The 12922-nt window shown below is 46.1% G+C and overlaps 1 protein-coding gene, 2 long non-coding RNA genes and 1 pseudogene across 4 annotated transcripts in view; 3 read left to right on the forward strand and 1 right to left on the reverse strand.

The window, feature by feature from the left end:
- The first annotated feature begins 994 nt into the window (after nucleotides 1-994).
- On the forward strand, nucleotides 995-1077 carry LOC120097973 (small nucleolar RNA SNORD113/SNORD114 family; annotated as a pseudogene).
- A 3476-nt stretch (nucleotides 1078-4553) lies between these two features.
- On the forward strand, nucleotides 4554-5329 carry LOC147999960 (uncharacterized). Its single transcript, XR_015641427.1, has 2 exons — nucleotides 4554-4706; nucleotides 4948-5329. It is a non-coding gene; the product is annotated as an uncharacterized LOC147999960 (long non-coding RNA).
- Nucleotides 5330-6347: 1018 nt separating this feature from the next.
- On the reverse strand, nucleotides 6348-11256 carry LOC147999961 (uncharacterized). The gene is made up of 2 exons (XR_015641428.1): nucleotides 10625-11256; nucleotides 6348-7222 (listed from the first exon to the last, which is right to left on the reverse strand). It is a non-coding gene; the product is annotated as an uncharacterized LOC147999961 (long non-coding RNA).
- A 48-nt stretch (nucleotides 11257-11304) lies between these two features.
- Nucleotides 11305-12922, forward strand: part of Ubqln1 (ubiquilin 1) — a 38108-nt gene continuing 36490 nt past the window's right edge. Inside the window, exon 1 of one of the 2 annotated variants that reach the window (XM_087589653.1) lies at nucleotides 11305-11650. In XM_087589653.1, the coding sequence (XP_087445779.1) occupies nucleotides 11498-11650 (153 nt within the window). In that variant the 5' untranslated portion in view covers nucleotides 11305-11497. The remainder of the gene's footprint in view (nucleotides 11651-12922) is intronic. The other variant, NM_053747.2, reaches the window with a different exon arrangement.

Below are 12922 nucleotides of genomic sequence, written 5' to 3' on the forward strand. Positions count from 1 at the left end.
CTGTTAGAAACCTGAAGAGAGTCATCTACATATGACCCAGCTGACAGCTCCCCTGTACCCCAAGTCAGTGTCTCACAGAGGTACCTAAGAATCGTTATAGCACCAGTCTCAGTGCCGGATTAGGAACCAACCTAGGTGCCCGCAGGCTAGGAACATGAGATGTACATGTGTGCTCCACCACAAAGACCGGTGCAATTACATTGTCTTCAGCAAAATGGATGCAACCAGGAGATATCATATCAGGTAAGTAATCATATCAGAATGGCGGGTACTGTGTGTTTCGCTTGCTTGTTCTTGGGTTTTAGATAGACGTATAAAACCATGTCTGTGTGACCTGAATGGAGAGGGAAGAATGTGTGGAACGAAAGTGACTCACAGGGCCTTCGAAGATCATTGGCTATGTTCCTGGTGACGTCAAAGTCATGGCGGTTTGATGTGTCAGGAAGAGCCAATCAAAGATGATTGAAGGCTTACGGGAGGGATAGGACGGAGGATAAGCGAGCAAGGCAGATAGCTGTAAATTATGGATGAGGAAAGAGAAAGTTAATCTTTGTCATTTTTTTTTTCTGCTTTTTACTCTCAGAATAGATACCTCCAAGGTGATTTACACGTTCTTCCTCAGTCTTGAGGTTTGGGATTCCTGGTTTGGGTCTGCAGAATTGAGACAGTGTGAGCTTTTCCTATATTCTTCGGTAGGATTTTCTATTTTGCGTTTAATGCCTCTTGCCGTCTCAGTTTCTTATCTTGGAAGAGGAACTGTAGGCAAAGGAATAATATGGCAATGTGTAGAGACAAAATGTTCAATAAGATTATTCCAAATTAAGAGTGTACAAAGAAAGAGATAGTGATCACTACAAAAGGTTCTGTAAAGTTTAAGGTACATTCAAGGATCTGGTAGTTAGGGTTTTTTCTTTCCCCCAAGGAAATCTTATCAACAGTACTAGCGATCAATTGTTCAATAAATGACCAAGTTTAGAGAATGGAGGGATGATGTGGGTTCAATGATGACTACAATCTGCGGGTGTTGTATGAGTCATGCATGGATGATGAGTAAAACTTTTTGAGTCTGAGGTCAAACAAAAAAAAAACAAATAAAAACAACAACAAAAAAGTGGCTCACAGGAAGACAGAGGAGAAATGGGAAGATAGAGGGCTAGAGTGGGGAATGCTCAAAGTACATTATATAATTGTATGAAAATGTTATTTAATGCCGTGCACAATTAATGTATACAATGAAAAAACATTAAAGAGGAAAACCAGTAAAACGGAGTTATTATTCTCTGTTCTCGTGTGCACTGTGGTGCATTCAACACCCCCACAATGATGTTAAAGTGAAATAGTACACCACTGTTAGGAGGGAACCTAGCAGCTCTCTGAGACCAGCAGAGAGTCAATGCCTTAGCATTCTAAACCTACCCAAAACCCATAGCATAAAGAACTATAGGCCCTAGGAGGGAACCGAATACTGTAGTTTGGCAAATTGACATAGCATCAAACTGTCTCATAAATATTTACCTTTATACCCATGACAAATACTACTTCTCAGCTTCAATTAGAGAAGCTCTTTCTGGGGTCAGAGAGATGGCTGCATGGTTAAGAACACCAGCTGCTCTTCTAGAGGACCCAAGTTCAATTCCCAGAACCCGCATGGCAGCTCGAAGCTGGAAATTCCAGTTTCTGGGGCATCTGACATCCTCACACAGACATAGCAGCGAAATACACAGAAAAATTAAAATTAAACAAAGAGAAAAGCTTTCCAGTGACCAGTGAAGAATACAGACTCATGGAGTTAAGAGCAGTAACAGAGGTGGTTCTCCCTTCTCATAGGAGAAGGGGAGGGAGGAACTGGGGTTGGGGGTGTGTGTGGAGGTTCTGTATGAGAAGGTGCTAGGAGGAGAGGGGGAATTGAGATTGGGAAGTGACTAAGTAAAAAAAATAAAACAAAAGAGAACCCTTAAAAAAAAGAAGAAGAAGAAGAAGAAGGGCAGTAACAGACAGATGCAGCCCAGTCCTGAACAAGACACATAGAATCCTCTCTAGGAAACACTGGAGAAGAATGGGTAGAAAGACAGATAAAAGACAGGGAGAAGAGCTGCAAACTGTTATCTTCTGAACACAGCCATCACAATCATCTGTGGGTACCTCCATTGGATCTGCATAAGAAGCAGCCCACAGAGTCAGCTATGGAGGGAGGATGAGCTCAGGGGCCTCACCCTCCACAGATGAAGTATTTGTTACTGAGAGCCTTGTCTTTGGCATTCAACATGGAGGACCACACAAGGCTACCATGGAGAGTTCCAATCCAGTCATCACACAGATGGCCCTGGGTAAACCTCATGGGTCATGAACACAGCCAAAGTCAAGAATGTGGGGAAAGACTAATGGTGGTGGGAGGGGTAAGAGAATGGAGAGAGAAGAATCAATTATGTACACATAGGAAATTGTCAAATCATATATATATATATATATATATATATATATACATATACATATATATATATATATATATATATATATATATATATATTTAAGTTCTACTTCCCATTCCAGAAGCTCTGGGTTAATAAACGAAAATCCCAGTCATGATTATGAGATATGTCTCCAGGAGTTGTTGGCCATTGTACTTGCTTGCCCACCTGACAAACACACACCTTGGTTGCAGAGCATAGAGAAACCTTGTTGGAACCAAGCAGGAGGCTTCCTAGAGGCTGGCAGGCCCTTATAGTGCCAGAAGTTGCTGTGTAGGCTATTTGGGGGAGGGGAGCAAGAGGAAGTCTGGAATGGTATTTCCCAGCTTTGGACCTTGCAAACTACAATATCAAGTTGTCAAGCAAAGCATGCTTACTGAAATAACAGTGGCACAACTGTTACAGGGGTTACCAGTTGGTTTCTGATTGGCTCTGAGGCCCATTCCATAGTAGGGAACTCATGCTTACTTGTAGTGACAATTTTGGAGTTTCGGCTTCTTTGAAAAAACACAGATAATGTGGGAATGTATTTTTGTTTTAATACCAGATATGGGGGTGTGGGGCTGCTTCAGACTGTCCACAGCAGCTGACTATGATTTGCCTCGTGCTCTAGCAGAGGTGTGGTTTTGCCAGCTGCAAATAGTTTCTGTGATTGTGTGATGCTTGGAATTCTGGGAACTTTTCAGAGTCTATATAATTGCTAGGTCTGAGAGCTGGGTGGGTTATTGGTTGTCAAAGTTTATTAAGTAGTCATGTGTAAAGAAAATGAGAAGAGGAAATTAGATATCCTGACTGCAAAGATCAAACTTACCCAAGGAACTCAATGACCCTAATCAACAGGAAGTAGTCTAATGATAATGTCTCTGCTCTCTGACCCCTGACTTTATTCAGGGATCTCTTCTCTCCCCCTTCTATCTTTTTTTTTCACTCCTATTTGGTGTTAGTGGGTGGATGAAAGGGTGAGGAAGGGTAGAGGTAAGAAGAACCCACAAAATAGCAAAAGTCAACTACATCTTAGTACCTTGTCAAAGACCCTGGGCTGGGGCGCTCATAAGCACCTTTATTTTCTGAATGACATGGTGCAGTTCTCAGTTTTGATCAAGGAAGCTTTTTGTACCAAAAAGCAGTTCATGAAGACTCATGGCCGGTCAAGATACTGAGAGCAAGTGACTGCTGAGTGCCCAAACTTAAGGGGCATACCCACATCACACACCCCATAGTGGGGCTCAGGGAATGGTGAAGGGGCAGGGTCAGAAGGAAGTAAGAGCTGGATGACGAGGGGCAGGGCTATGGCCCGACAGGTCTGTGGCACGAGTGAACTCAAGAGAGCTGCAGCTGTCTGGATGGGGTTTGTATAAGACTTCATTCCTAAACGCTCAATCCTAGAAGGGGAGGGACTCCTGGGGTCCCTTCCAGGGGATCTAATGGCAACCACAAGTTGCTGGAGGAGAGGAGTTCATTGTCTTCAGCGTTGTGAGCCTTGATGAGTTATCCAAGTTCCAGTAGATAGCCTTAAACCATGCCCATGGGAGTGACGCCTGGTAAACCAGTAAGTCCCAGAGCAAAAGCTAAGACATGTGAGAAGTGTGGGGACTTGGAGCAGGCCGCACAGTTGAGAGGAGAACAGGGAGGAGGGAGAAGTATGATTGGGCTGTGTTGTATGCATAAACGAAGCTGCCACAGACTAAACTGATTTTATAAGTGATGTCTGTCATTACAATGCTTTTCCTGCCCTTTTGGCCTTCTCCCTGAAACAAAGCTGCTTGACCATTTTTCTGTGTCCTTGGCCTCGCTTGGAAGGATCACCTTGGTCGCTGAGCGGCTGAGGCACTCCGGTCTCCGTGCTGACATGTAGGGAAAAAAAGGTCTATTGTTGCGCCTAGAGCAGGATTGAAGGCTTTCCTGTAACCTCTGACCAATCATCCTGGTCAGTCTCCTGTCAGTTCGATACAGCTGGAGTCAGTCATTTTTGGAAGAGGAAACCTCAGTTGAGAAGTCTCCGCCAGGTTGGCTTGAGGTTCATTTCCTTGATGATTGATGTGGGAGGAGCCAGCTCACCTTGGGTGGTGCCAGCCCCTGGGCTGTGTTCCTGGCTGCTGTAAGAAAGCAGGTGATGACTGAATGACTAAGCCATGAGGAGCAAGCCAGTGAGCAGTGTCCCTCCATGGCCTCTGCTTCATTTCCTGCCTCCAGGTTCCTGCTGTCCTTGAGTTAGAGCTGTGATTTCCTCCAGTGAAGGTTTGTCCTGTGGGCCTGTGAGCTGAAATAGACCTTTTCTGCTATGAGTAGTTTTCTGCTATGGTCAGTGTTTTATTACAGCAACAGAAACCCTAACTAAGGCTTCACCTTCATGAAGCCTTCTGTATTTGTTCTCATTCTTGGGGCCTAGGTGGACTAAAGGCTGGTAGACAGGAACCAGTTTTGTGACTGTGACTTGTGAAAATGAATGACAGCTGCTGACCCAATCACATTTCAACAGGTCTACGCTAAGAGCCAACTCGCCAGTGAATTTGAGTGGTGTGCCAAGCTACCGATGCACTGCCAACAGACAAAACTGCTGCCCGTGTGCGTTGCTGTACTGGGTACAATATCATCCATCATCATAGACTGACCACAGAGCGACCTATCAGTGGATCTGCTCAATGGCTGTCATAGTCACCCCATGGCTCCTGATGAAGCTCACAGTCTCCCTCAGCGAATAGGACCATGTTCTTAAGAGTACTGGGTAGCCCGAGTCTGTGGCAGCCCCTCTGGGATTCAGGTGCTTTGCCTATGGTATTTCTAGTCTAATCAGTTGAGTTTAACCACATGGTCACGGGGCTGTGGTTCTTAAAGCTAATGTGTCCTTTGTTGTTGTTAAACTTTGTGTCTTTTTTGTTTTCTTTTTGTTAAACTTTGTGAGAGTTCTACAGTCTGGCAGTTGGAGTACCTTTCTTGCAAAGGTCTCTCCCCAGTGTGTCACGGTCAGGGAACTTAGGGCCCTTCTGTATCCAGGCATGTGGGGTTGGTGAGTTTATGTAGGTCAGAATCACCGCAGGACAACCTCGCATTCTGTGCCCTTCATTTTTAGTTGGAGCTCTTTGGTATTACTTATTTTAGTCACTAAATGTGGCTGTCCCCAGAAAAACAATAACCTCTTCTTGGCAACTTTCTGGGTGACGATAAGGATAGGAGAGGTAACATAGGAAGCTTGTAGATTTACTTTGAAAGTCCAGAATTGGGGTTGGGGATTTAGCTCAGTGGTAGAGCACTTGCCTAGCAAGCACAAGGCCCTGGGTTCGGTCCCCAGCTCCGAAAAAAAAAGAAAAAAGAAAAAAAGAAAAAAGAAAAAGAAAGTCCAGAATTGCTAGGGAAATCCTGGGATCCTGTGTTTCTTTCTTCTAATGGCAACCACAGGCAACTCACTCAAAGAAGGTGCAAGGAATCTGATTTTTATTCTGGCCTATCTGGCTCTTGTTGGATTGACATGGTCTCAGATTATAAGCTAATGACCAGTTGGTTGAGAACCTTGCTCCCTAAATGTTCCAATAGGGGTCAGTGAAGAGCAAAATGAGGACATTATGGGTCCCTTAAGTATTAGAAGCATGTGAACATTTCCAATGCTACAGGAAAGCACATCTTGGCCTTGGAACTCTGGGGAAAGGGAGCCTCTGATTTTTAGAGCTACGTTAGGTATTTTAAGTTTGGTGACACTTTCTGAGCTGGTGTTCTGGAACTGGCTTAGTCTGCTCTATGCTATCAGACAGCTCTGGCCACAGGTGATAAACACACACACACACACACACACACACACACACACACACACACACACACACCCCTCCCTACTCTCCCCAGATAAGGATCCCATGATCGAACAAATAGGGATTCCACCAAAGTACATTTTGGTGAACCAATGAGTTTTATTGGGGTTACTTGAAGGAATATGGGTAAGGGGTTATTTACAGGAGCAAAAATGACTCAAAGACAGCTATATTGCCAAAGTTTACCCTAGAAGGGTGACATCTCACAAAGCTGGAAACCTGGAGCATACCTTACAGACTGCAGACAAGTCAACAGGTTAGAGAGTGTCCTTTCCAGGCACTTGAGATGATCTAAAGGTCTTTCAGGCAGCTGGTCTGGTGTCAGTCTTCTTTGCAACTTGACTTGTCTGAGAATCTTTGCAATTTTGTTCCTATTGATTTGGGGAACCTAAAGAATTTGGTAAGTTTCAGGGGCCTCCAGAAGCTCTTTGAATTGTTTACCTTCCTAATTAAAGCATTTCTCTGGCAGATACAATGTTTCAATCTCAGAAGAAACTGTTTCACAATACCTGTCCAAGTCTAGTCTACTAAATCCTTGGCTACACTGTTGCAAGAAAAGGTGGCCTGCTTATCTGGGTGGGCCAAACATCCTTAAAAAGAAAAAAGACAAAGGAGGAGCATAAAGGGACAGTGGACTAGAGGTTAAAGGATGTAACCACAAGTCACAGAATGTGAGTATCCTCTAGAAACCAGAAAAGGCAAGGAATGGATTCTGCCCCAGTCTTCTGGAGGTAAAAAGCCTTTCGTATAGACCTGATATCAGTCCTGAAGACCTCAGAAGCCTTATAACCCTAGATTTGCTTCCATAAAAAGTTTGAAATGCTATTATTGCAGAGCATCTTCTATTTCCCTACAGTTCATGGGTGTATGGTTTCCACAGTATACAGCAGGAGTCTTTACATTCAGAAGCTCAGGAAACATTTTAAATCCAATTGTTTGGAATAACTCTATCATCTGCAAAAAAATAATAAAATAATTAGTAGGCTTGCAGTTTTGAAAACCAATAAGACAGGAGCCGGAGCCCAGCTCCCAGAGCAGTTACATTGTGTTCCTGGCTTCCAGGAGAACCAGTCTTGCAACTTCTGTGAGATAGGCAGGCCTGGGAGGTTGTGTTCCCATAATCAGCAGCACTGTGTTTGGAGAAACTGCCACAGGAAGATACACTTGGGATATTTTTAGGCCTGTCCCCAAATCCCCAGTAAATCCCAGTTAGATAAAAAACAAGAGTGTGAAATACAACTGAAATTAAATGTGAGTTTATACTGGAACCTTGGCACCGCTACAGACTGAGTGAAACACTAAGATTTATCTGGAGTATCTCACAGACTTGGAACTAAACTGTAATAAAATGTCAGGAGTTTTGTTTTTTCTTTCTTTTTTATTGTTGTTTGTTTTGAGGTAGGTCTCAATCTCTGTAGGTGAGGAGGATCTTACACTGCCACATCACTGTTCATCATCCAAGGAGTCAGGACAGGGAAACAAACAGGGCAGGAACTTGGAGGCAGGAGGTGACGCAAAGGCCATGGAGGGGTGTTGCTTACTGGCTTGCTTCTCAGACTTGCTCAGCCTGCTTTCTTACAGAATCTAGGACCACCAGGCCAGGGATGGCACCACCCACGATGGGCGTGGCCCTTCCCCAACAGTTACTAATTAAGAAAATGCCCACAGCCCAATCTTACAGAGGCGTTTTCTCAATTGAGGCTCCCTCTTCTCTGGTAACTCTAGTCTGCCAAGGGGACACAAAACTATCCAGGACAGGAAATAACAGATTACCTTTTTCATCTATTTGACATGTGTATGACATTGTATTTGCTATATCAATTCTTATATATAGGCTTAGAATAAACTTGTTAAGTGGTACTCAATAAATTCTTGTTGATTAACTTATACTGACAAGGAATACTACCTGCACACACACACACCCACTCTACCCCATACACACAAGTTTTCTCTGAATACCACTCCCCTCCCCAGGCTGTCCTAGAACTCACACTTGTTCTGTAGACCTGACTACCCTTGAAATCAGAGATCTGCCTGTCTCTCCCTCCCAAATGCAAAAACTGAAGTCACAAGTTTGAACTGGCTCAGACTAGCTTTGTGGGAGCTGAATGGTCAAATTTCAGGTGTTTTATGACCTAAGTGACCTCACGTTGGTGATTGCAAAGGCCATGGAGGGGTGTTGCTTACTGGCTTGCTTCTCAGGCTTGCTCAGCCCGCTTTCTTATAGAATCTAAGACCCACAATGGGCAGGGCCCTTCCCCAACAGTTACTAATTGGACATTTGTAAGGAAATTGGCAAATGCTATTCGTCGATCTTTGATTTAGTATTTGGGAATTGTATTCAACTAAATGTAGAACAATTGAAATATGTTCTTATAATTACCTCCAGAACAACTATTTAATAAGCCTCCATCTCCACAGCCAAAGATTGAAATAGACATCTAGACCAAAGATCAGCAAATCTATTCTCACTGAATATTTTGGACAGGAACCATACGGCCCACTGGACCCCTATCTTTGGAGACAGTTGACGGATCCTTTATCTAGAAAATCCCTGTCCACATTGCCAAGGGCTCTTTATAATTTGATTCTGACAGGTTAACTTCATGGTGGTTAATTAATGACACCCTATCCTGACTGTGATGGTTAATTTTGATTGTCAACCTGACTAAATACACCTAAGGCTCATCTTTGGCTGGACCTTCCTGTGAGGTTTTTCTAGAGAAAAATGGTGGAATATCTGTCATGAATGTAGGCAGCACTATCTAGTGGTGTGGGTCCAGGGTTGAATAAAAAGGCAGAGAAGAGAAAGCTGAGTGGAGGCACTTCCGTTTTCTGCTTCTTGGTTCACATTCCTTCTAGCACAGCAGGAAGTCGATCCCACTGCCAAGTTTCCCACACTCTGATGGATTATATTTCCTCAAACCCTGAGCCCAAATGACCCTTCCTCCCTTAAGTCGCTTCTCATCAGAAAATTGACAAAAGCAATGAAGAAAGCAACAAACACACTAAATGCTTCATAAACTCTGCCGTGTTGCTAAAATTCCTTCCCAGGGGACCACACAAACAATGGCTACCCCTTCTCCTAAAGTCTCAACAACCAACCAAGGCATGATTCCACCAAACTTCACTTGAGGAGCCCGAGTTTATTGGACTTCCTTACAGAGCATAGGCAAAGGGTTCCTTACAGGAATGCGGGGACTCCTGTAAGGTCTTTACACAGCAGGAATGGGGCCTTAGCCACATAGATGGAGCTCCCCACAACCCCCAGTCTTCTTTGACCTATTTACTCTAGACCTTCCTTATGGCAACTTGCAATTAAGGCAGCATTGTAAACAACAGGTGGTAGAGAAAGGCTGGATACTCCTGTGACAGTCTTGGGACCCTCCCTACCACTCCATGAAGGGGTGTGCTAGTTAGTAACGCCAGCTTGGAGGAACCTTTTCCAAGAAAGTGCAGCTAACTACCCAAGATGGCAGTGGCTTGCTTGGCTGGGAGAACTCTTGTTCACAACATGCCATATACCTCAGAGATTTTTAGAAATAAAATACAATTACAAGGGTATTCCATACAAACATCAGTAAAGGTTATCTACAGCCGCTGTATTAGAGTAAAGAGATCGGGTTTCTAAAGGGCAACAGAATGAAGACTTCCAGGAGGTGGGGGATATGATGTGAGATCACAGAAAGTTAGGCAGGGAAAGGTGTGAGGGGGGCGGAAGGGGGGGATGTCATCATAGAAGGCAGCCTAGGGAAGTACACAGGGAGAATACAGCAGGAAGGAAAACCAGTCAACAGAGGAACTAATGAAGTTGGAAGGAGATTTTATATATATAAACATGAGAAAATTCCAAAATGCTTGCTTGCTCAGTGGTGGAACTTTCTACCCCAAGAACTAACAATTTTCTCACACCTAGACATAAAGCTTGTAACTTCTTCCTGTGATCGAACAACGCTGACAGAAATGTAAGTGATATCAAGTGACACTTGGGTCGCCATTTACCTTCGAAACTCTGACCCAGATTTCAAAGGGCTCTGCTAAGAAGTGTTTATGCAACAGTAGTTAATCATAGAACAGGGTTTGATGGCCTAAGAGCAGAACTATGGAATGTCTTTGCATATTAGGGTCACGGTACACTGTCAGAGTTCACGTTTGTGCAATGTTGATTAACAAAGTGCCGGACTGTATTACATGCTATCTTTGCGAATAAAGGATGTGGGAGTCACTTGTGAATGACTTATTTGTGCCTACATTATGCTGAAAATAAGTTTTCAACCATTATCCCTGATGCGAGCTGCACAGTAACGTAATGGGACAGAATACAAAAGGCACACATCAGCTGGGCTTAACTCCTACCCGTTGGGTGGACAGTCCTAGGCATTCTGTTTCTGCCCCCACGCAGCTTGGAAGACAGACAATATGGGTTGTCCTGTCTTCTGACCAAACCTGTTTGACTCCATGGAGGGAAGCTCTGGCCTCATTGAAACAGTGAGCGCCTGCGGTTGCGCTGGTGGCTCACTGGCGTCTGTTTCGTGTTCCTTTGAAGACCTTTCACCATTGGCTTAGCTTCCAAGCCCTGAGCACAAGACAAGGCAATCGTAACTCCTTCCACCCGGGCAAACACTACGCTTATTAAAATAAAGTAACTCGCCGCTATTTTATAAGCCAACGCCCACGGGGACCAGGTCGGGAGGATACCGGGACCGAGAGCAAAGGGCCAGACGTTTCTAGCAATTTCGCTGCCCGTGACGTCATCTTAGTGCACCATCATGGCGTCTTCCATGAAACCCCTGTTTAAATGCCTTTCAAAGAAGAACGGGAGACGCGAAGTGGGTTAAGTTCCCCCGCTGTGCCCAGCGCTCCTTCGACCTGGAGGAGCCCGCGCTTCGTCCGCCGGCTAAGAAAGGAACGAGCGCCGCCAGGCCATGAGTCGGCTCCTTCGCCAACGCGCTACCCGGCGTGCCTCGCGCAGCCGGCCGCCAGGAGTCGGCGCCGCGGCCAGCGCGTTACCCAGCGTGCCCCGCGCGGCGCCCGGCGACGAGCGTGGGGGAGGTGCGGGAGGAGGAAGCGGCGGCGACGCGGAGAGTCCCCGCGTCCACACGGCAGCCGATCGCCCACCGGGGCCTGCACCCGCAGCCCGCGTCTACGCACCGTCGGTGGCCCCGCAACCTGTCGCGCCCCGCGGACCCGGCCGCAGCCCCCAGTGTCGCGCTCGCCTGAGTCACCGCCATGGCCGAGAGCGCAGAGAGCGGCGGCCCACCGGGCGCTCAGGACAGTGCGGCCGACAGCGGCCCCGCAGAGCCCAAGATCATGAAGGTCACGGTGAAGACGCCTAAAGAGAAGGAAGAGTTCGCTGTGCCCGAGAACAGCTCGGTCCAGCAGGTGAGGGCGCGGGCCAGGCGGTCGCTGCGTCGCCGGCGGGGCGGGGAGGGCGGCGAAGGGGCGGCCTGGCCGGGCGGCGGCCCCGGGGAGCTCCGGTCAGGTCCCGCCGGGTTCCGCTGCGTGAGCTGTGCGGGGCCGGGACGAGTGAGCCGCGCGGCCTGGGCTGGGCTGCGCCGCAGCCGCCGAGCTCCGGGCCCCGGGACCCCAGTCCTCACAAAGGAGCCGGGAGCTGCTGGGAGGCAGGGCGCGGGCGTCGCTCGGCCTTTGACCAGGCTGGGTGGGGGTCATTGTTTTACCTGCCTGGGAATTGGAGAGGTTTGGGGGCGAGAAGCACGTGGAGGGCTAGTTCTCGGTTTTGAATGCTGAACTCTCCCCCACCTTTCAGCCTTTTATTATAAAAATTATGACGCGGAACTTGTTTTCAGTCACACTGTACTAGCTCACGCCTGAAAGGAAAAAAGTAAATGACTTTTTGATTCATAGGCGACTTGCTGCTTCTGTGAACAATACTTCCGTCATCGCTTAGCTGCCACTCATTGGATAGGTTTTTGTTTGATTTTTTTAGGGAGATGAGAAGACACCTGACTGGGTCTTAGCGGTTGCAACGGACCGCAAGGAAACATGGTTGATGTTAAGGCCGATAATTGCCTTAAAGTCTATTCAGGAAAACAAATCTTGCAGCTAATTAAGAGCCTTGGTAGAACCTATCAAATGTAGTTTTCAACACGGTCTAGAGCATTTGAATTGTTGACAGTATCAAACATTGTAAACAGTTTTATGCGAGGAAGCAGGGAACAGCCACTGGAATGTACCTGTAAGTTCTCTCAAGGCTTATCTAGTTCCAAAGGTGAAGTCGGTTTCTTTTCTGAAGCAAGAGGATGTGTGGCACATTGAGAGAAACTCTGGTTGACTGAAGCATCATTCCTTGTGCGTTAACGCTGCTATAAAAAAAAGTTTACCGTCTTTATGTTTTCCAGCAGGTGTGTCCGTCACCCACAATTGACATTTTCCTGCGTTTTCTGTATTGGGCATCTCTTACTTCTAAAATACACTTACTATTAAAAATACTGCAAATATCAGTATTACCCTTATAAGGAAGGTAAGCCACATAAATATTAGTGGCTTGAGAACAACGTCTTTGAAAAATGGTATTCCACATGATGAGAGGCGCGGTGATACGGACATGGTTGCCTTGGCTGGTTTCCCCAGCTCCATCTACACCTGTGTCAGCCAAGCAGGCCATAGTGGAGCCTGTTAGAGTGAACTACAGGC

Source organism: Rattus norvegicus, chromosome 17 (assembly GCF_021556685.1).
Source record: "Rattus norvegicus strain SHRSP/BbbUtx chromosome 17, alternate assembly SHRSP_T2T, whole genome shotgun sequence".
Classification (NCBI taxonomy): domain Eukaryota; kingdom Metazoa; phylum Chordata; class Mammalia; order Rodentia; family Muridae; genus Rattus; species Rattus norvegicus.